This window comes from Bactrocera neohumeralis, unplaced genomic scaffold (genome assembly GCF_024586455.1).
Source record: "Bactrocera neohumeralis isolate Rockhampton unplaced genomic scaffold, APGP_CSIRO_Bneo_wtdbg2-racon-allhic-juicebox.fasta_v2 cluster11, whole genome shotgun sequence".
NCBI lineage: Eukaryota > Metazoa > Arthropoda > Insecta > Diptera > Tephritidae > Bactrocera > Bactrocera neohumeralis.
Genome location: NW_026089624.1, coordinates 20,570,014 through 20,593,704, shown reverse-complemented (window position 1 = coordinate 20,593,704; position 23,691 = coordinate 20,570,014). Strand labels below are relative to the sequence as shown.

At 35.1% G+C, this 23,691-nt stretch overlaps 1 protein-coding gene and 1 long non-coding RNA gene across 8 annotated transcripts in view; one reads left to right on the top strand and one right to left on the bottom strand.

Annotated features, from left to right (window-relative positions):
- Positions 1 to 996: 996 nt before the first annotated feature.
- On the top strand, positions 997 to 8,418 carry LOC126766287 (uncharacterized). The gene is made up of 2 exons (XR_007668818.1): positions 997 to 1,528; positions 7,592 to 8,418. It is a non-coding gene; the product is annotated as an uncharacterized LOC126766287 (long non-coding RNA).
- The window catches only part of LOC126766138 (43 kDa receptor-associated protein of the synapse homolog), a 28,061-nt gene continuing 8,792 nt past the window's right edge, over positions 4,423 to 23,691 (bottom strand). For 5 of the 7 annotated variants that reach the window (XM_050484002.1, XM_050484001.1, XM_050484003.1 and 2 more), the window contains exons 2-8: positions 10,990 to 11,043; positions 7,153 to 7,235; positions 6,934 to 7,100; positions 6,202 to 6,864; positions 6,034 to 6,132; positions 5,782 to 5,985; positions 4,423 to 5,718 (exon numbers count right to left, since the gene is read on the bottom strand). In XM_050484002.1, the coding sequence (XP_050339959.1) occupies positions 5,599 to 5,718; positions 5,782 to 5,985; positions 6,034 to 6,132; positions 6,202 to 6,864; positions 6,934 to 7,100; positions 7,153 to 7,235; positions 10,990 to 11,027 (1,374 nt within the window). In that variant the 5' untranslated portion in view covers positions 11,028 to 11,043 and the 3' untranslated portion in view covers positions 4,423 to 5,598. Of the gene's footprint in view, positions 5,719 to 5,781; positions 5,986 to 6,033; positions 6,133 to 6,201; positions 6,865 to 6,933; positions 7,101 to 7,152; positions 7,236 to 10,989; positions 11,044 to 17,546; positions 17,829 to 23,691 lie in introns of those variants that run through there. The other 2 variants (XM_050484005.1, XM_050483999.1) reach the window with 2 other exon arrangements.

The following is a 23,691-nucleotide window of genomic DNA, read 5'->3' as shown; positions in this document are numbered from 1 at the left end:
AAAGAATCAATTGGAATTTAAAATTGTGTTATCGTGTGGCACCGCCAACCTTTTGGTGAAATCCTATATCTCGGAACCCGACAAACCGAATTCGACTCAATTTAGTACGTGACATTGTGTGAAAATGGGCGAAATCGGACTACAACCACACCTACTTCCCATATAACACAATTTAAAGTTCCATTTGAATATGTCACTTTCCAGCACACAAATCAAGAAGTAATTAATACAGCGGAATAGAATTTTGCAGCTTGGCACTTTTCGACCAAAAATTGTTTAAATCCAACCAAAACTTTTCAAGACTCTAGGTACCAAATATGTGAACCCCAGTATCCATAGTTGGCGTTTGACCGAAAATATCTTGTGATATGTACTATAACTGAAATTAAGTGATAAACCTTCTCTTATAATAATATGTCTGTATGTCAAAAATTGATTGAATCGAACCAATACTTCCTTTAGCCACCGTACACTTAATACAAAGATTTACGAACATCCGGCTACCTTTACTCTATATGATTGGCTTTACACTTTAAAGTATTTCCCAAGTTTTGATTCTTGCAAGTTGCGAGAGTATCAAATGCACTTGAACAAAATTTTGAACACTGTTATTTAATATAAGCATTCTTATATAAAATAAACTATGTAGTTCAAAAAGAAACTGGTATTGGGATAGCATACTGATACACATAGTATTCCAATTCAAGCCAATGGTACTACTAATTCTAATAGTTTCTTAATTCTATTTTCAGACCCGGATTTTTTGCTTAATGAAGTTATGAAAATAATCAAATTAAGTTCTTGTGAACTTAACATCTCTAAAGTTGGGGAATTTTACTGAATAACTACGGATGAATTCAGAAATAACCATATATACAGATATGGCATTGCCAGCCTTAACGTCGCCAAAGATTACTTTCAGCGTTGTCAGCAAATGTGAGAAAGCTTTAAGGTCACTGAAAATTCAACTCCATAATTTGGGTTCCCGGTCACAGGAACAGTTTTGGCAACGAACAGCAGTTGGCCAAGTCAGAAGCCTAGACGAATCTGTGTGAGACAGAATGCCCTATAACAATATTTGCCGCAGCTGCAAACTGAAAAGGAATAAGGAAACGGTTCTATACTTTCTCTGTGAATGCCCAGCTCTATCACAAACCTGACATAGAACATACACTATCAGATACCAAACTAGGAATGCCTCTCTACAGAAAGCATCAAAGAGATAACTATTTTTATTGAGGGTAACAAATAGATTGAACGCAACGACGAAACAAGCTAGCAAGACCTAAAAGTATGGTATAGGTGTATAAAAATGGCACTTTAAACGCAAATTGAGCCCGGAAGGATTGCATTCCTACCTGCCTACCTAAAGGCAGGCAATGAAAAAGTCCGAAAGTAATGTCGCTTCTATGCATTATTGGGTGGCATTATAATTCCAGACTATTTTTCGCTTCAATTGAAAGGGATTAAGTAATGTTTTTCCTGGTGTCAATATAAGTAGCTTGATCACTAGTAGCTCACATAATGTGTACGTAATGGCTAAATATTTTATTTTTATGCTCTTGCAATCAGTTGCTACAGATTATTATAGTTTTGTTCACCTATTGAGATATCTCGATGAAACTTGGCACGTAGGTTCTTCGAGTTCGTAGATGAGCGAAATCGGTCTAAACACTAAATTAATTAATTAATAATATAAAGCTGTCCTGTGTGTAAAAATTTTTGAAAAAGTGGGCGTGGCCACGCCCTCTAAAATGTTTAATGTACATATCTCCTAAACCACTAAAGCTACAACAACTAAATTTGCTACGCTCGAATATTATAAGAACTCCTACCAACAGATGAATGCCCATATAACGGTACCGTTCAAAACTACTAAAAGCGCAATATAATCATAACTATTTACGCCAGAGACATTAAATTTTACCTCCGAGATCGATGAGAGGACTTTATGAGAGCTGGTATGAAAATTGACAATGGGCGTGACCCCGTCCACTTTTTGGTGAAATCCCATATCTCGGAACCCGACCGACCGTTTTCGACTAAATTTAGTACGTATCATTTTTGTTACAATGTGAAAATAGGCAAAATTGGACCACGCCTAATTCTCATAAAAGACACTTTAAAATTCCATTTGATTCTTTCACTTTACAGTACATAAATTAAGAAATAAGTAATATAATGTAATAAACTTTTGACCAAATCCAATCAAAATTGTTCAAGACCCTAGGTACCGAATACGTGGATTCCAATATCTATAATTGACTTTTGATCGAAAATATTAGTCAATGTGTGAGGTATATAATTGAAATTCAGGGATAATTCTTTTCTGACAATGGTATGTTTGTATGCCAGAAATTGGTCGAATCGGGGCAATACTTCCCTGAGTCCCCATATACCTAATATAAAGATTTTCGAACTTACAGGCGACTTTATGCTGGATATATCAGCCTATATTTGAGTTATCTGAATGAAAATTACAGAACATGTTTTGCGCATAACATAACAATGTATTATTGTTCCAAAGTACCTAAACAATAAAAACTAATAATAGAAATACAAGGTAATATCTCTCCGAAATGACAAGTAATTTTGAACCAAGCTAATTTCTGGTGCAAATAATTATTTTACAAAATAATACTTTTGAAAGTCAATGCAATTACAATTTCTTAAAAAGCATATATATATGTGACCTGGTCTAGGATTTTTTTCTGGGAACAAAAATAATCGTCAGTTTCTCGTTTCTCTTAATTGTTCTCCTTTTTTTGACACCTTTTCCGTGTCCACCACGCGTGCAAAATTCAAACAGTTCCTGAAAACTTTCTGTTGATGAATAATAAATCTCAAATGTGTTAATTTTATAAATATAAAGGAATTTTTATTTTCTTCTAATTTTGAGCCGAAATATACAACGAATACACAAAATTTACAAAAATCTGACTTTTTTGACCAAATATACCAACGTTTTTCCTTGTTATATTCCCTAATTCAAAGTAATACTATGATGTTTTTATAATTTAAAAATCTTCTGCTGATAGTAACATAATGTTCAACAAGCAGACAGACTGAGTGGAGATCGAATAACGGTAGTTTTTTTGTGTTTGCTTCTGCTTATATTCGTATGTCGCGTCCGTTACCGAAAAACAGCATTTATTGTTCTCATTAGTGAACAAAGTGTTGAAGTGCAAATTGCTTTCAGACTAAAAGCAGATACATCATTTCACTTAAAAAAAGTAATAATTGGCTCTCGGCAAAAACGATTAAAAAAATTTATTGGTGTTTGAAATTCGTCGCGTCCGTTACCGTAAACCTTAAATATTAAATAAAGTTGTAGAAATTGCATAAAATTAAAATTTTATTGATGGCAAAAACGGCAAAAGAAACAAGAAAAGCAATAACAATGAAGTATAGAGAGACAATAAAAGAAAACGTCGAGAAATGGCAGGAATACAAGAAGAAAGAAGCAAAACGAAAGCAAGAGTACCGAAAAAGATTATCGCAAAAAATGAAAAGTGATTGCAATTTATTAGAAAAGAAGAAAGAAAAGGACCGTGTTAGACAGCAAGTTTTGCGGCAAAAAAAGAGCATAAATAATATTGACAATTTGAATTGCGAAATTTACAGCTGTAAACAAACGATGGGAAAAGCAATTAAAAAAGTTGAGGCTGCGCTACCTAAAAACCTGAATAGAAAAATAGCTATCCTCAAATCTTTATGCAATAAATATATTAAACCAACAGAAACGATGAATGAAAATACAACCAAGTCATCAAAAAGCCAGATGCGCGAAAAATTAATTGAACAATTCTTTTTGCAAGATGGAATCAGCGTTCAAGCTCCTGGGAGAAAGGATACAATGATAATCAATGGGAAAGTAGCCTCAAAACGTTTTATGCTTATGACCTTAACAGAAGCATATCAACTTTTCAAAGCCGAATATACCGAAGAAAAAGTCTGCAAAACTATTTTTATTCGTTCTAAGCCAACTTACATTCAGTTAATAATTTACGACACAATATGTGTGTCTGTAAGTACCATGCAAATTTTATTTTTCCACTAGAAGGCTGTGCAAAGCTTATACCGCAGATTCCTGCCAAAGCTGAATTATTTCTTACATCAGTTTGCTGCGATGTTATGAATGAAAGGGCATGGCTAATAATTCTGACAGCTGTGTACGCGATATTAAAGACGATCTAGTTCCAATACAGTTTATTAATAAATTTAATACGCAAATCAAATGGAAACAGTGGAGAAAAGTAGATGATCGCATAACTTTAAACTACACTATTGGTCCATTAATCGACTTAATTTATGATATAGAGATTCAGCTACCAGCTTTTAAAATGCATTGTTTTGTTAAACGTCACCAACAAAATTACTTTGAAACTAAAAAAAAATGTAGCAGTTAATGAAATTGTTATGCAAGTTGATTTTGCTGAAAATTATCGCTTGACATTCCAAAACGAAGTTCAAGATGCCCACTTTAGTTATAGCCAAGTAACAGTGTTTACGTGCGTAGCTTGGGTTCTTGGTGAAACCAAGTCTTTTGCTGTTATCAGTGATAGATTGACCCACAGTAAATTCGACGTTTATTGCTTTATTTCCAAAATTATCAATATATTACAAAACCAGTACAAAGGAGTTACCAGCATTTATATTTTCTCTGATGGAAGCACTTCCCAATTCAAAAATAAATTTATTCTTTCTAGTATTCCAAGACTTGCAGCTGAATTTAATTGCGGAATCTTAGAGTGGAATTTTTTTGCCACTTCACATGGCAAAGGTGCTGTAGACGGAATAGGTGCCGTAGTTAAACGAAAAGTCTGGCAAATCGTTAAAGCAAAAAATATTGTTCTCGGTGATGCTTCATGCTTCTATGAATGTGCTAAGAACAACATTCATGGAGTTAACATTTTGTATATCTCTGGAACACAAATTGATAGTATTTGTAATCAACTGTGAGAGTTATGGCAAAATATTCCAAATATCAAAGGAGTTAAGAGTTTGCATTGGTTTTCATATTTCGACAGTAAATTTATTGAAGTTGCTCGGACCGCCTATTCATTAAAGAAAATAATTAAAATAGACCATACTAAAAACTAATAACTTTCTTCTTAATTTTTTAAGTCATTTTTACTAAAATGTTACTTGAATTTTTAATTTACGTTATTGGTTTGCTTAATTTTCAATAAAATTGAAGTGTTATAATGAAAAAATTGTATTTCTTTGTTCTTGGAAGATTTTGTCGCGTCCGTTATGTCGCGTCCGTATTTCTTCTATACTCAATTAAAAAAAACTAAGGGAAAATTAACATATTTCATAAACCTACGAATAACAGTCATCTGTTCGCATTTATTAATATATATATTTTTATATATATATAAATCCTTAATTTGCTGATTTTTGTATATTTCTGAATGCGCCTCAAAAAAACTTCTATTTTTTGTCGCGTCCGTATCACTTTATAATTGCTTATAACTACGTACTTATTTGTAGTAGAACCTTCCCGTATATATTAAAATCTAGTACTGCGTCAGCCCTTCAAAACAATGTCAATATATATAAACTTTTCCTTTGTCTTCTTTGTTTTGGACGCACTTAAAAGCGTACGAATGTCGCGTCCGTTACCGTGAAAATGCCCATATGTATGTACTGTTCTTCATCGCCTAAAGCACGATAGATAAGTGCAAGACGACTCCGTATTCTACGCACCAAAAGCTGTCCAGATGCATAGAATTATAATAAAAAAGCAATGGATAATTTCAGAAAAATTAAAAGTACCTTGGAGCCAATGGAGCTTGCGACCTCTAGCAAACGCGTATTAAATTCTAGTGGCCGGCAATTACAAATTTTTTGCTGTATCCGCAATGATTCTAAACAGCGCGCTGCCCCATCCATTGCTTCCATTTGTGCCATGCGATCGCCTAGTGCAGCTGAAGTTCCCATAGCTTGTTCGTATTGCCGAAAAGCGCGCTTGAAGGTCAACTTTTGTAGAAAATTTATAAATGGCATATAAACTACATATAAACTCACATCCATGTCCACTTTCTTGCGATATATATCACCCATTATTCGTAAGCTTCGCGTATACGTTGCTTGATCCCCAGAAATCAACGCAAGGCGAGTGGCTTCCTGAAGTAGAATGAAGTAAATCGTAATAACTATCATAAATTGACAGGATCCTTGCCAAAATATACACACCATACAATAGTCATACGCGTCACCCAGATCGCCTTGTTTACGGAGAGCAGCCGCCATCCGCAACAATGCAGCGCGATGATGTGACGAATTGAGATCGCCTAGCTGTAATGAACGCGATAAATCATAAGCTTTAGATGCATAGGTTGCGCTCTTATCATTATCCTGCAGACGACCGAACAGCTCAGACAGCGTCACATATACCTGCAACTCAAGCGATGGATCACTTATAGAAGTGGCTATCTTATGAGCCCCTTGTAACCCTTCAAGTGCACGCGAAAATCCTCCCATCTCCAAATAAACGCGTGCCACTGTCAAATGCACAAGCCCTCCAGTTCGACATTGGGTCCCACATTCGTTATACAGTGAATGGCGTGCATAGCTGAGAGCACGTTCCAGACCTCCGAGGCGCTCGTGTGCTCTCGCCAAGTTTAGATAAGTTTCCGCACGCATTGTAGGTGAATCTAACTCTTCAGATATTCCTAATTGCCGATGTCCAAATTCTATCGCTTCACGATATTTACCCCAATCCATATGGGCCTGATAAAGATAACCAAGTAATTGAAAACAATCTTCACGGCGATCAGTCGTTTTTAAAGCGCTTCGCCAAATGCGTACCGCAGCATTTTGATTATGTTGTTCATAAAGGCGCAAACCTCGTTCAATCTACGAATATTGTAATTTTTTATAATAAAGCATGATTTTTGTTTTTGCAAATATTATGTCTTTGTTTACTTTTCGTCGTGCCATATACTGTTTTAAACTACGTTGACAAACTAAAAAACAATTTATAATTGAATTATGAGAGGCAGATATTCCATGCCGCGCCCAAAGCGATGTGACATCGGGGCTGGACCCACAACCAGCTAGTCGTGAATAGCTTTCATCTAATTGACTCAGATCTATAAAGTAGTTTCATTGAGTTAGCTCATATTATGTCCTGCCTTTACTTACCATTAGAGTTTTCCAATAAGTAGCGTGAACCATCCGGCGATGCAAGCAAATGTGTTGCTGATAAATTATGGCTGTGTGGTATACTAATCAAGAAGATTCATTTAATTACATTTGATCGAAATATAAGAAGCCATAATTAAATATGGTTGAAAAAAGAGAACTACGTGCGATAGAAAAGAAACTGCCAGAGTCGTAAATAATTAAATGAATACATATTGGGATAATTAAAGAAAATAAGTATATACATATGTGAACATCGTGGATTTTGCAAATATATTTTTTGAACTGGCGACCACTGTAGCTCGAAAACCGCTCTATAGATTTCAATGAAGTTTATAGAGTGTTCTTAGAACATGTAAAGATTTTTGTTTAACTGGGGCCCTATTTTGTTAATTATTCTATATTAATAAAACCATTTTTTTTGTTCTATTGACTTCAGATGAATCTTCAAGGATTAATGTTTTTTCCAAGATGAAAAGAAAGAATAACGGCTCTACACAAACTCATTTTCGAAACAGAAGCAGATGCACAGAAATTGAACTACATAGTAAACAGTTTGAGAGCTGAAGATTTGTCGTCAATCTGTAACTTATTAGGTTTGACATGTAGTGCAAGTAATTTGAAACTGAACATATGTCAAGATTTGTGAAACGCAACGTTGCTATGCGTAGTGGCGGAGAACGACGATGACAAAAGTGTCGACGAAGATGCCGAAGACAACGATGATGATGGTGATATTATGCGCAGCTTTGATGACGTTGGCGCAGGTACAGAAGAGGGTAATAAACATAAAAATCGTTTTTCGAAGCGCGTTTCTCAATGAACTTTGGTGGCAAAGAAGATTCTAAAAGTGTTCCTAATGCAAAAAATTTGGCCATATTTCAAAAGATTGCCCACAAGAAGAAAATAAAAATGTCGTTTGTGTGCCAAAAACAGTATTATGAAAAAAGAAGTGTTTTTTTGTAAACAAAAGTATTATTGATAATATTTTCAAGTCGCTACAAGAACCTGTGTTAAAAAAGTCACAAATTCGTCTAATAGGTTTTGGTGAACGTAAGCCTTGCAATAATATAAAACCAATTGGTGAACTCAGCCATGATACAAGCATTGACAATCAAATTTAAGATTTAAATTAGTTAGTATTGCCTTCAATATTGATAAGTATTGGCGTGGTGATCGGCGAAGATTTTTGCTTGTAAGCAGATATTTGTACAAATAAATCAAGATGGACTTTCTATTCGAAAAATTCCTTTTGACAAATTTTAAGACGTGTTTGCTTTGATGAAAGTGGACCCAGTAGTAGATAAATTTTATACCGATGAAAAATAGTGTGGAAGCGAAACAAAAAGTCCGTAATATGGTGTGTGAATTTAAACCGAACAAGTGCAAATCAACAAATGTGCAAACTAATTTTATTCTACTTGATGAATCTCCAATATTGTTTACACCACGTAGACTGCTATTAACACAAATAAGTATTGTTGACGATCAAATTGATCAGTGGTTGAAAGACGGTATAAGTGAAAGTTCAAATTGATTTTAGTAGTCCTGTGATTTTAAGATTGTTAGCAGAATATAGACAATTAAACAATGTCATTATAAAAGATCGATTTCAATTACCCTTAATAGAAGGCCAGCTGGACCGATTGAAAAATGCAAAAAGATTTAAAAAATGGAATTTTCCATGCCCCTGTGTCTGAATTTATCCGCAAATACACGTCATTCGTTACATATGGCGGGCAGTACCAGTTTTTGAAAGTTCCTTTTGGTTTGCCGAACTCTCCCGGTGTTTTCCAAAGATGTCTAAATGCAATTTTCCAACATTTTATGCGTAGGGGAATACATAGATGACATATTAAAACCAGCTTTGAATGAAAATGATGCTGTGCGTAATTTAGAAGAAGTGTTGAATCAATGTAAAGACTTCAGACTTGCAAATAATTGGAAAAAATGGAAATTAACAAAAAAGGAGTAGAAATTCCGAGTCACGTCATTGGAAATCAAGAAATGTCACCATCTACAAACAAAATCGAAGCTTTAGTTAAGTACCCATTGCTGAAAGTTTAAAACAATAACAAAGTTTTCTGCGTTTAGCCAGAAATAATGACACCATTTAAGAGCAAAATCGAAGATTTAGTTAAATACCCATTGCCGACCATTTGCGTTAATTTCCAACCCATTATTTGATCTGACTAAACATGGTAAGAAGTACCAAATGAATCGCTACAAAAAAACTGTATTTAATTTACTCAAGAAAATTCTGAAAGCGGTGTTATATGTTGTTATGTTATATGCAAATGTTACGAGGTGACAACCAATTACATCCTAAATATTACATGAGCAAAATGACTTCTGATGCCGAACTTCCAGTTACAAATTAGAGATATTCGCTGTAATAGGAGCGTTGAGAATTATTCGCATGCAGAGAGAAGTAATTCGGCACGCTCACGAAAAGGCACTTTGTAGTTAAAAACGCGAAAGATGGAATTTGTCGAAAATTTCGTATTACATAGCTTGATGAAGAAATAAAAATGAATACCGGCAATTGTGTAGCATGCATTGTATAGAAAGTTGGGTAAAAAATAAGGTGAATTGCATCCGCTTCATAAATGGCGAATCCTCTTTGCAAGTATCATGTAAATTTTCTTGTACCACTACAGTCAACCAATAAGCTTTATAAACTACATTCGCCGCAACTGATTCGTTGAAATTAGCACAATATTAAGCATGTTAAAATCACCACTGGCTTGCCCCATTCCAATGGTCAAATAGACCGACTGAACGCGGTTCTTATTAGTGTTTTAACAAAACTGAGCAAGAATAATACGACGAAGTGGTACAAATTCACAAACAGAGTTCAACAAGTGATAAGTTTCACATACAACAGAAGTATGGACATGACACCTTTTGAATTTCGGGCTTATCGAAGAAGAAGTAATTTTAGAACTTCTAAAAAGAAACCAAAAGCTAATCAATATTCAGTAAACGATTTACTCTCCGTGAAGAAAACACGTTTGGTAGGTGGTCTCTTTTAAAGCCAAAGTATTTGGGTGCATATCAAATTACTAAAGTTGGCGTAGCCGAAGGTCCGAATCAAACGACGACTAGTGCAGAATTTACAAAACCATGGTCAAATTTTCATAATGAAAACGACGGCGTCTTCCAGGTCGAAAACAATGAATGATGGCCGAGTTGTGCGGATTGAGCAACACGGAAAGCATTTTTCGCAAGAAGCTTCGAACAAAAGACTCCGAACCAGAAAATGTCAACGAGAGTTGATGACTTGACCACAGAACGCCGTACGCACGTGACGACGTTGATTATGAGCGATGATTTTACCAAGACAAACTGTTTATTTTGTTTATTTTAGTTAAAAAAAAAAATGATTTCATTAATAAAATCCTTGTACGTTGTAAAATGTTTTAAAATAACAGTAAGCCGAAGTTAATATACATGTGGGTACAAGCCCCACATTATTAGATATTTTTGCTAAATCAATCGAAAACTAATTTTTTGTTTATATAAAATGATATAATATACTGAATAATTTTTTTATGTCTGTGACTACACCTAACTCCTTTATGAACTTATTGCAATATTATTTAAGCCTATGTAAATTTATATACATTTTTGCCATGTTATACTTGCCTAACTTTCTGCATATTTTACTGAATTATAATCTTCAGAAAGGTAAAAGACATCTAAAAAAATTAAACCCTGCGCTTTAACTTTTTCCCCCAAATTTAGTTGCAATTAATATACGATTCTAATACCGAGCCTTAAAAAGTTTCACTTCAAAAATCATTAACGGTCACAAAAAATTCGAAGAATGCTTACCTGAGAAGATCCTTTGAAGATATGCTCTCCCATGACATGATTATACGGTGTTTACTAAAAAAATAACAATACTTTGTTATATTTTTTAACAAGAAAAACAATAAATATGAAATTATAAAAAAAGGTGCGTGGAGTCCCTACGCGCGGATGAAGTTATACTTCTTAGTGATATTCCAAGAAATGCTTGTCATTTTGTATGAAAGAAAACTAGAAAACTTAAATTCACATTTTATAAATTAATTATAATATATTATCTCCCCGATCATGCCTTTGCCAACAAGTCGTCTTTTCGCAACGATGGCAAAAGCTAAAAATAATAAATTACACAACTTTCTGGTGCTTCTCGAAAAAATCTGCGTCGATATGTATTCACGATCATACGTATACATACATACATATTTACGCATGTTTGTAGGCGAAGCTGCTACAGCGGCAAGAGGTGACAATCGTCGGCCATTACTTTTCTTATGCCATAGAACTTTTATTGCAACGAATATGGAGTTGAGAATTCGCAGAAATGAAAGACAAAGGAAAGAAAAAGCAGTATAACTTCAATAATGAACAAGCATACAAACATACATATGCGCAGCAGCAGCAAGGAAAGAGGTAACAATCGGCGATCCATTGTATATTTCTTTCGTGCATAACCAAACCATAATTAGGACAACGCAATTCAAGTGTCAATGGTGGTGTTGGTGGTAAGCGCTTCAGAAGTGACGACGAACACGTAGGTGTGAAGGTTCGAATCCCAACAGAATCGATTTTTTTAATTGAATATGTCACCAACCAAAAGTTGAAACATTGTTCTACAAAAACAACAACAGCATAAGCATGGCAACATTGCGTTGTTGGTAGAAACGATCGCCGATTGCCGTCACCGCTTCGCTTGCTGCTCGAACATCTTCGCAGACAAGGTTGCGTAGATTCATATTGAGCAAGGTTGCATAACCAGAGAATGTAAAAACATAGAGAAGGTGCAAATCGAAATCTGTATGACGGTTCGATTGCGCGGCTAACAGAGCTGATAGAATTTGTCTAAGGAATTCGCCGTGCTCTGGCTATTTAGCAGAATTGAGCACGTGCAGTGGCAGAAATATATGTAAAACGACTGCTTTGAAGAAAAATATGCAAAGTCGCACAAAGAATGTAAAGAAGCATTCTCTGAGACACATATGCGTGATCTTGTATCATATGAACCATTTTTTTCAGAAAAATTGTAAAAATTTTAATTTTTTACAAAATCGTAAAAAATTAGATAAAAAATAATAAATTTTATTATTTAATTTTTTAATTATTTCTAAAAAGTTATATTTATTTCGTCTATTACAAAGCGAAGATGTGTCAAATGAACTTCATTTCTTCAAAGAAAATTGATGACCTTCATGAAATATGCATATTCGCATTATTTCGTTATCATTTCCATATTTGCACCAATAGAAGTTCTATGGCATATACATATGTACATACATATATTATTTCTTTGGCACATTTGTCTGTATGTTTGCGAAAGCAAATGCGAGCCATATACATACATATGTACATACATTCATAGTAACAAGTGTCGCACGCTTCTTTCGCATCTCCATTGTCACGGTCAACCAATGGCCGAAACTTGCGTTTTGTCAAAGAGTCAAGTGCTGAACAAATTGAGCACGACAGACTGCAAGCGACATCTGTCAAATACACACGTTCTTATGGACACAGTTATGTAGTTGTGCAGCTGGCTCAATAACTGTGTCCCTAAGAACGTGTATATTCTAATATATTCGTTTGCAGTCGGTCGCGCTCATTGTGTTCAGTACTTCTATGTGTCGAAACAAAGCGCCACAACATTGTGTTGTTGGTAGAAAATCCGAGCTGTGCCGAAAGAAACTAACAAACGATCGCCGATTGTTACCGCTTCCCTTGCTGTACGAACAGCGTCGCCCACAAACCAGCGTAAATATGTATGAAGATGTATGCGCGTGCATACATATCGACGCAGATTTTTGCGAGTCACGGAAAAATATTTTAGACAAATATTGTAAATCGACAACTGCTATGTTGCCACTTTTGTCACTTCTTTCTGTGAAGAATCATCAGAAAGTTGTTCAATTTATGATTTTTAGCTTTTGCCATCGTCGCAAAAAGACGCTTGTTGGCGAAGGCATGCTCGGGGAGATGTTACGGCGTCTGTTTTTATGAATGAAGCGAGGTCGCTTGTGGAATTTGCGCCTGCGTTTATGAATGAAATCGTTTTTGTTGTAAAATTTACTACATTTGAGCTTCGCCAATTCGGCTGCCATATTGGCTTGCCATGCTTATGCTATTTAGGCAATTGTTGTTTTTGTAGAACAATGCTTCAATTTTTTGTTGGTGACATATTCACATGTGTACGCATATGTATGTTTGTATGCTTGTGCATTATTTGTTCGGAAGTGTATGCAAATATATGTATGTACATATACCTAAGTGTGTATATATGAATGTATGAATTGTATGATGTATGATTATGATATGAGCGTGTGCAGAGACATAAGATTAATATGATAGAAGATGTACATACATGCATACATACATACATACATATGTATGTATATATTGTTGTGATAAATTTAATTTCTATTAGTAGGAAATATAATATAAAAATATTTATTAGAATAGTATGTTATGTAAAAATCAAAGAAAATTATTAAATATGCAAGTCCAAATTGACTATAAATATTACTATGCATGCTTTCATACAAAATATACTCATATCATAATTATGTTTACATGTCAATATTGAATTGCCGACGGCAAAACGCAAAAGCATACATATGTACATTTTTGCATACATTGCGATTCCCAAGTTTAAAGAAAAATTGAAGCATGAAATATCACAATGCTGTTGTTGGGAGCATCATAAGGAGCATGCATACATATATTAATATATTTATCTCTCTTCATATTATCTGCTTTGGCATATATGCCATGCCATCATATGCCGAAAATACATATATATATTTCTTTCTCTCATATTCTTTGTTGAATATGTGGAGAACTGTTAAAAATGTTAAAATTGCGAGGCGAATTCCGACCTACAATGTTAACAAATGCGGCGAATTCCTTACACAAAATCTAACAAATGTTCGCTGTCGAACCTGCACCTTCTCTATACTTTACATTCTCTGGCATAACCTGAATCTGCATTTAGCAAGGTTGTGTAGACAGAGAATGTAAAGTATAGAGAAGGTGCAGGTTCGACAGCGAACATTTGTTAGATTTTGTGTAAGGAATTCGCCGCATTTGTTAACATTGTAGGTCGGAATTCGCCTCGCAATTTTAACATTTTTAACAGTTCTCCACATATTCAACAAAGAATATGAGAGAAAGAAATATATATATGTATTTTCGGCATATGATGGCATGGCATATATGCCAAAGCAGATAATATGAAGAGAGATAAATATATTAATATATGTATGCATGCTCCTTATGATGCTCCCAACAACAGCATTGTGATATTTCATGCTTCAATTTTTCTTTAAACTTGGGAATCGCAATGTATGCAAAAATGTACATATGTATGCTTTTGCGTTTTGCCGTCGGCAATTCAATATTGACATGTAAACATAATTATGATATGAGTATATTTTGTATGAAAGCATGCATAGTAATATTTATAGTCAATTTGGACTTGCATATTTAATAATTTTCTTTGATTTTTACATAACATACTATTCTAATAAATATTTTTATATTATATTTCCTACTAATAGAAATTAAATTTATCACAACAATATGTACATATGTATGTATGTATGTATGCATGTATGTACATCTTCTATCATATTAATCTTATGTCTCTGCACACGCTCATATCATAATCTTATTATACATATATACGCATGTGCGCATTCAGAAATTCAAATCATGATTTTATCACTTATCAATATAATGTATTACATGCGCGCGCATTGATCTGCATGTTCATACATTCATATATACACACTTAGGTATATGTACATACATATATTTGCATACACTTCCGAACAAATAATGCACAAGCATACAAACATACATATGCGTACACATGTGAATATGTCACCAACAAAAAATTGAAGCATTGTTCTACAAAAACAACAATTGCCTAAATAGCATAAGCATGGCAAGCCAATATGGCAGCCGAATTGGCGAAGCTCAAATGTAGTAAATTTTACAACAAAAACGATTTCATTCATAAACGCAGGCGCAAATTCCACAAGCGACCTCGCTTCATTCATAAAAACAGACGCCGTAACATCTCCCCGAGCATGCCTTCGCCCGTAAAATTAGTGTGTTCAATATGTCTGTGTTTGTTGAAATGCGTGACATTTTGCGGCTGTGATATAGTCTACATTTTTTTAATTCCTTATTATTCGACTCGGCAGCTTCCTCCGAAAGCTCTCCAATTGATACGAGTGCATGCTCAATCACAGAAGATCCATGAACTAACACCTTATGGACTGTAGCTGGCAAATAGTACCATGGATACTCCTTTATCAATTCCTTAGCAGTATCGATGGCATATTCATTAAACATGTCCAAATTTATTTTGTACCCCGAGGGGATAGCTTGGAGTATAGTGGCACAACGATGGATAAGATTCTCATTAAGCCCTGCAATTTCAGAAGCTAATTTGGGATTTGAGAAAAATTTTCTAGCCACATTTCCATCGTTAGAAGATCCTCTACCTCCGTCTCTGGGCTTGTCTACTATTATTCCCATTTTTTCCCGAAACGCCGATTGAATTTTATGCTTTTGGTCTAAAACTGTTAACTTTTGCTCCGGACCTCTAGCTTGCCACATTTTGATAACAGACTTATAGGAAAGATGTAGAAAGTATTCAAAGAAACGTATTTTCGCATGAAGTGGGGATAAACCGAATTCGAAATATTCTCTGTTCACGTCTTTCTTCAAACATTTATCCAAGTTATTCATCTCTTTTGGAATTGCTCCACATATAAAACATTTTGTAGAGGATGACTCACTTAAAGCGTTGCACACTTTTTCGTCTACCATAGTCAGTTGTAAATTATGCTCAACAATTATGTTTTTATTATGAATCAAAAATTCTGTCGGTTTAAGTTGATGTATTTTTTCCCTGAAGTATTTTTCCTCTTCGATTGATAGTTCAGTTGTCTCCTTTTTGAACTGAAAACGAACTGGCCTGCAGTAACGTGTCGATGAAGGCCGCGGATTCTTCCAAATTATTGAATGGGTACTTTTTGAAATTAGTTGGAGAGGTACGTATGAGGTGACAAATAGGCTCTTGTCCTCTGAATCGTAACTTGAAAAACTTTGTTTGTACCCACTATGACCCGTACTTCCATCAAAACCCCACTTTCGAATTAACGTTAGGTTTTCAATCGATTCATCCGTGATTGATTTAACTACATCTTCTTGAAGCTCCAATATGCTCGATGCTGTATTATCCAGTAAACTTTGCAACTCAATTTCAGCATGAGATTCATCAACTGATATATTTTTAGGGTATCTCTTTTTTTTTGCATTTACTATGGTGTGGTAGCTTGGAAATAAGTCGAAGGATATTTTACTATTAACGAAATTCCTTATAAGCAGATATTGACTTTTGGACATTGCGGTCTCCATTATTAGGGAAATTACTTCAGTGGGATCTGCTTGCATTGTCGGATGTTGCTGATTTTCATTGCGCAAAGCAGAAACAGCGGACTCATCCATTTCAATCAGCCGAGATATACGACGTCGCTTTGTTCTAGATGAAGACTCCGCAAAATCAACCTTTCGACGACCACGATGAGGACTTTCCGCTATATGCTGAGATGAATTTTTGGTCGACTTAAGGACAATTGACTCCATTACATTTAGCCAATCATATTGATATTGTACAATTTACGATATTTTCCGATCATACCGAGTCCAAAAAACAACAATTTTTTTACATATGTAGCCAACCGATTTACAAAGTTCGTTGAGTTCGAAATTGTAGCCGTTATTCTCAATATTAAATCGTCGATAACTTCCCGTAATTTCGCAGCGTTGCTACCGTCTTTGGTGCACCATAAATTTAAAATATACTGTCGTGAAAATACACAACGATACGAATCTCCTTTGGGAATGCAAACAAAAATTATAAAAAAAAATGGAAAAATAATTAGAATAATTTTAAGTAATAGTAATTAACTGACAAATAAAAGCTGTAAATAATCACAAAAGACAAACACAAAGACACAACAAAGACAGAGACACAAAAGACGACACAGGGGCTCCGCTGCAGCGCGCTGGCAAAATTTGACTTTGAAAAAATAAGAAGTCGTGTTAGCATATTAACGATTACAACTACATCCGCAACTTTCCGCACCTAACTTTAACGATTTTAACATCTTAAAACTCTAATTAAGATAAAAAATAATAATCCTAATAGGGAATCGTGGGGGAACACAACTAAAACTTTAGGTAAACAAATTTAAGACACACAAAACAAGTAAAAACAAATAGGTTTCACATATCAAGTTAGTTTTTAAATATTTCATCTTAAGTTAGTATAAATTAATTTCATAAAGTAAAATAAATACCTTGAGCTTCAAAATCCATTTCAAATAATATAAATCTATAAACTTGAACAGTTACCAGCCCGATTTGAAGTGCGCTTTTGCTTCGAAATATTTCACCACAGCTCCGATGCGCTGTTGAAATGAACACGTGTTCATGCTTTTGATTCTATTTTTAGAATGTACCGTTAGGATTCCAGCGAAAACCGGTTTGCAAATTGGAAGATTGGACATTTTAAAGACAAACTGTGTAAATTTAATTTAAATATTTTCTGATCGGTTTTTTTGATTTTTGCCCTCTGACGGAACCACTGTGCAATGTTGAGCTTCTCGCTTTGCAGGAAAAGATATTCCCTACGCACCAAAAACAGTTTTAGTAAACTCTTGATTTTGTGTACGCTTGACATTTTTACAATAAATTTATTCTATTTGAAGTCTTACATTTAAAAAACGAATAGAAAACATTTGAATTTTTACTTTTCTCGTTAATTTAACAACTGAACTATTCCATGGGCAAAACTGATACCTGCAAAATAAAATTTAATAGAATTGAAGAAACCACATTTTTGAGGTATCCGCATACTCCTTTGCCTCGAATTAAAATAAATTCATTGCTTTTTTTTATGTAAAATGTATAGGAAGAGAGTAGAACAAAAAGATAAGGGCGTAGAAACAGCAAATCGAAGACAGAGATCGTTTCACTTTTAAATTTTAAAATGGTTAGTCTTTCTACAGTATAGATCATTATTAGCCATTATATCAAGGGTATTGTGCAAACATTTTAGTTCAAACTGAATAGACAAGCCTTTGGAGTGAAACCAGCCAATCACGCGCTCAATTATAAATCATGGAAAAGAAATATTTTCAAACAAATCTTGTTAGACAAGCAATTTGCAAGACATTTCTATTTTCATTAGTTCTTGTAGTAAAACCATTTTGGTGAGAATTGTAAATGTAAAGCTGAGTGACAGTATGGAATACCAAAATATGTGCTAGTACAAATTGCTCACTAAATTTTCTCAATCTTAATATTTGCAGTCATTCATCTTTTAAGTTTTAAGTTCTGAAATCAAGACCATTTAATCATTTAGTAGAAACTATAATATTTGCGTGTATATTTCAGGAAACATATTTATACCCTGTACAGGGATATTCAATTTGCTGCGAAGTTTCCCAAAAGGAAACATCAAAGATCCTTAAAGTACATATATAAGTATAAACGATCCGTATGTTTGTATATATGCGAACTAGACCTTCAGTTTTGGAGATATCGATCTGGAATTAATAATTTCGAAGTTATTAAAACAGCAAAATCGAGAATATTTGTCGAAATCTAGGGATAGATGAATGAGTGAGTTGCGGAAATTTAAATAATGGGGCATTTGTAAGTATTTATGTGAAAGAATTGGCAAGGACGTCCCAAAATATGTTTAAATGTGTACTTTAGAGACAAAAACACACTACCAAAAATCAATTTGAAGTAGATTTTAAGAAATTTTCGTAAATATGGAAAAGGTACAAAAAATTATCACGCCTTTATATTATCGGTTTGTTTAAAATTAAGCAATTAAGAATAATATCGGTAAAAATTTAAAAGAAATGTCTGGAAGAGGGAGTGGGTCCTTCTGCACTGTAACTTTAAGTCAAATACTGATGTATCCTGTACACCATACAAAAAGACAAAGCGAATAAAATAACTATTCAAAAAGAGATGGAGGAAAATAATTCTAAGGTGCTAAATGTGTCTATGAAAATTTTTAAGCGAAAATTCTTTCTGTATCGATGTCAATAAAATAGTTTACTTATGGAAAAGCAAGTTAACACAAATTCGTCTACTATTTGATATAATCTATTGATGCTGTGCGCAAAGATCGTTATGTGAGATTGAGGCAACTACAAGCATTAGAAGGATTGGCAAACATTTCAAATTGAATGATGTAGATTTACGCGTATGAGCCCGGAAGTAAACAGTAGCCACATCCAACAAAAGTTTTTTCACACTTCCAAGTAAATGGTTTTCTTTTGTTTTTTCGATAAACTGAAGATGTCGCAACCTACCAGGAGAAAAACCAAGAACAGTAAAGTCTGAGTTGTACACAACCATTTGTTTACCAGTTGTAATTAAAACATCAGGAAAACCAACCGCTGAGGCTGGGCCACTCTTCACAACGACAATGTGAGCTCTTACACATCGATTGAAACATATACATTTTGTAGCACTCAACACACCGATTTCAAGTGTCATTCACCGTATAGTCCTGACTTGGACCGAGTGACTTCTTCTAATTCCAGGTGCATAGGACTTAATGGAGAATATTTTGAAAAAAAAACAAGCCAATTTTCGGTTATTCATATTTGCGTTTGTTCTCTTTCGAGATCGCAGATGAGAGTAATAAAAAATACTAAATACGACCCTTAGTTGTTGGCAACCCTTCCGACACCGTGAAAATAGAGGAAACCTACTAACCATTAAAGAGTTCTGTTAAAAACGCGATAAATGCATAAGTAAATATGCCAGAAACATTAAATTTTACACCCGAGATGGTATGAAAGACTCGGGTGCAAATTAAAATGATGAGCATGGCATAGCCAATTCTTCAAAAGTATGGCTGCCAACAGTGACATGTGAGACAAGTCGAGAATGCAATGACGATATTTCGTCTTGTTCACAACCAGACCCATATGCTTCGCTCCTCATACAGTCTGGAGAAAGCAGAACTAACGCGTCGGTGTTGAGGTCAATGATATCAACATTGGCGTACGCCAGCAGCTGTACACTTTCATAGAAGATTTTACCTTCCATATTTAGCTCTACAGATCGTATTATTTTCAACAGCAATAGATAGAAAAAGTCATGCGGCAGTCTCTTCTCACGGGTCTTTTCCAAGATTTGGTGCATGGTGAAAATGTAGATAGATTTACCAGGTCAAAAGCCACACTGATAAAGTCTAATCAGTGGGTCAGACGGTAGGCTTCAGTCTTTCATACACATCGCTCAATAAGACTTTATATGCGATTTCGAGACTTAAGGTGTTATACATACTCAGAATATTTTGACATACGAGCGCTATTTGTGTTATTTATAGTAAAGTGCTGAACAAGTTGAGCGCGACAGACTGCAAACGACATCTGTCAAATATTAAAATACACACGTTCTTATGGACACAGTAATTTTGTCAGCTGCACGACTACACGACCGCAGGCCGACAGTTGTTGCTCTCGCTAACTTCATTATATTTTTATATTTGCCAACTACAGTAGGACGACTGTAGAGTTGACAGTAGAGAGATGAGGTAGAGTGGTGATGCCACTAATATGTAAAATGTAAAATTATTCAAGGCTCTAACAAATCTGACGTTATCTTACAAATAAAAGCATAAAATAGCTCTATTATATCATTTGTAATAATAATTGTTAATTTAAAACAAATAAATTTACCCATTTTCTTATTTTTTGCATAAAAAATTTCACTTTGAACAAAATATTAAAATTTCATTGAAGAGTAAGGTATTAGTATGGCCACAACGAAATTGTGTACATGCAAAATGGACAGCCGTGTTGTCTTGTGTACATGCCGGCAATTGTTATGTCGCTGCCTCTTACAAATGTCCATGTAGAAAGATTCACGACGCCATTTACAGTTCACTGTCGTGCTGCCATGTCGTGTCGCGCTCAATGTATTCAGCACTTCACTTGAAATATTGCCTAAAATGTAATTAAACTGCAAATGATTCTGTGCGCACAGTGATATTGCAAGATCGCCATGTGATTAATCGTGAGATTTAGACAACTATACAATTGAGCGATTTTTGATTATTAAAATTTGCGTTTTTTTAATAATTCGGAAATATAATACTCAACCACGTATTATAAGTATGTGTAGTGTTCATAGTGTATGGTAATGTAAAAAAATATAAAATCGGTTGACCTTAGACCCCATATACCTAATATACAATATTAAAACATCCGGTTTGCTTTATCGTATATAATGGGTTGTCAAAAAAGTCTTGCGGTATTTTTTTTATTGAATTTTTTTTTTATTGAAATTGAAATGAATTTTTGATGACTCATGCCCAGCTCTTGACTGATGCTACGGCTGCTATTATGCCGGTCTCTTTCGACCAATTCAGCGATTTTATCGCAATTTTCGACGACAGGCCTTCCGGAGCGTGGCGCATCTTCGACCACCTCTACACCAGAACGAAAACGTTGAAACCATCGTTGTGCGGTGGAAATGGAAACTGTATGGGGTCCATAAACTGCACAAATTTTATTGGCGGCTTGAGATGCATTTTTGCCTTTATCGTAGTGGTACTGTAAAATATGCCGTATTTTCTCTTTATTTTGCTCCATGTTTGCGACGCTACAACTCACGAACGACTTAAAAGAAACGACATTCAATCAAACACGTGTTAGGGCTTGAAATGAGCTTTCCAAAAAGGTATAGCATGACCCGATGCGACGAATAAAACTAGAACTACGCGCTTTCAGCGCCAACTAGCGAAAATACCGCAAGACTTTTTTGACAACCAGCTGACCAAACCGTTGCATGAAATGAAAAAAGGCCTGACCCACTTTGAAGGGTATCCAATGAGGATTGTTTGTAAAAAAAAATAAAAAAAAGTTAATTTTTATCCGACTTACTAGCGTAAATTTCCAAAAAGTGACTTCTCCATACGCTGTTTCATTGGTAGTGTTCTTTACGTGGCGGGTCCCAAACCCAGCCCACAACCCTGTGGAAGGGATCTTTCGCTTTCTCACTTTAGCTAGTCTTCAAACGGATGTTCTTGGGCTACTCAGACAATACTTGGTCAAAGACCGAAAGTCGTGAGCTGCTTGAGATATATATAAGAGAATCGTTTCTGGCCACTCCCAAGTGAATGACGATCAGAGAACTTTCCTCAGTTGCTTGAACTTCTACACATGACTCCATCCTCTGAAAGATTTATGGTCCTTTGCGCGTTGACCATGGCAAATATCGCATTCGATTGAACGATGAGCTGTATGACGACATTGATATAATTCAGCGAATTAAAAGTCAGCGGCTACGCTGACTAGGTCATGTTGTCCGGATGGATGAAAACACTCCAGCTCTGAAAGTATTCGGCGCAGTACCCGCCGGGGGAAGCAGAGGAAGAAGAACGGAGGGGAGGCCCCGTTGGAAGGACCAGGTGTAGAAGGACTTGGCTTCGATTGCAATATCCAATTGGCGCCACGTACCGAAAAGAAGAGCCGACTGGCGCGCTGTTGTTAACTCGGCTATAATTGCGTAAGCGGTGTCTACGCCAGTAAAGAAGTAGACGACTTTTTCATCCAATTTTGTTTTTGTTTTCCAATTGATTTATTTGTAAATTATTTAAATCGTTCAATTTCAATCGGTTGCTTTCTTTTCTTCGGTTCTTCTTACTTAAAAGGTAAATTTTTGAAAATTACTCAGTGAAAACTTTATGTGTGTTTCATACAAAATGGTCAATTACAGATTGAAATTTGTGACGATGCCACGAAGAGGCCACGTTAATATCGGTTTGCAAGGCAAAACGGCCATAGATTACGGTATTATTGAGTCGCGATCAATCAGCAAGATCGTCACAATGTCACAACACGGCTTTTCAAACAACAGCTACAATGTTTGATGGACTTTATCGTAACGTATGTATGCAAAAAAGAGATTTCCCGCACGTAAACATTCTGTAGATGGTGGATAGTTGTTACACCAGATCAACTTGGTGCAATCATTCCTGCTGAAATTCCTGATTCAGAGATAGATCCAGAATTATACGAAGTGCTGAAAACCGATATGGTTTATGGACCTTACGGTCCCGCTTCGGTTTGTTTGTCTGACAATTAATGCACGAACACTATCCACGTGCTTTTCTTTCGGAAACGCAAATTGGAAATGATGGATATCCACTGTATCGGCGTCACTCACCAGACCTTAATGGCAGAAAATTTCGCATCCAATTTAGAGCAGTGAATATCTAAGTTAACAACGCATGGATCGTACCATATTCGCCATTATTGTCTAATTCACATTCAAAACTCATATCAATGTTGAATATTGCAGTTTGGTGAAATTGTTGAAATAAGTATGTTTGCAAGTACATCACCAAAGAAATCAACATGGCGGTTATTGGCCTTGAACAAGATGAGATCAGCGAGTATCAAATGG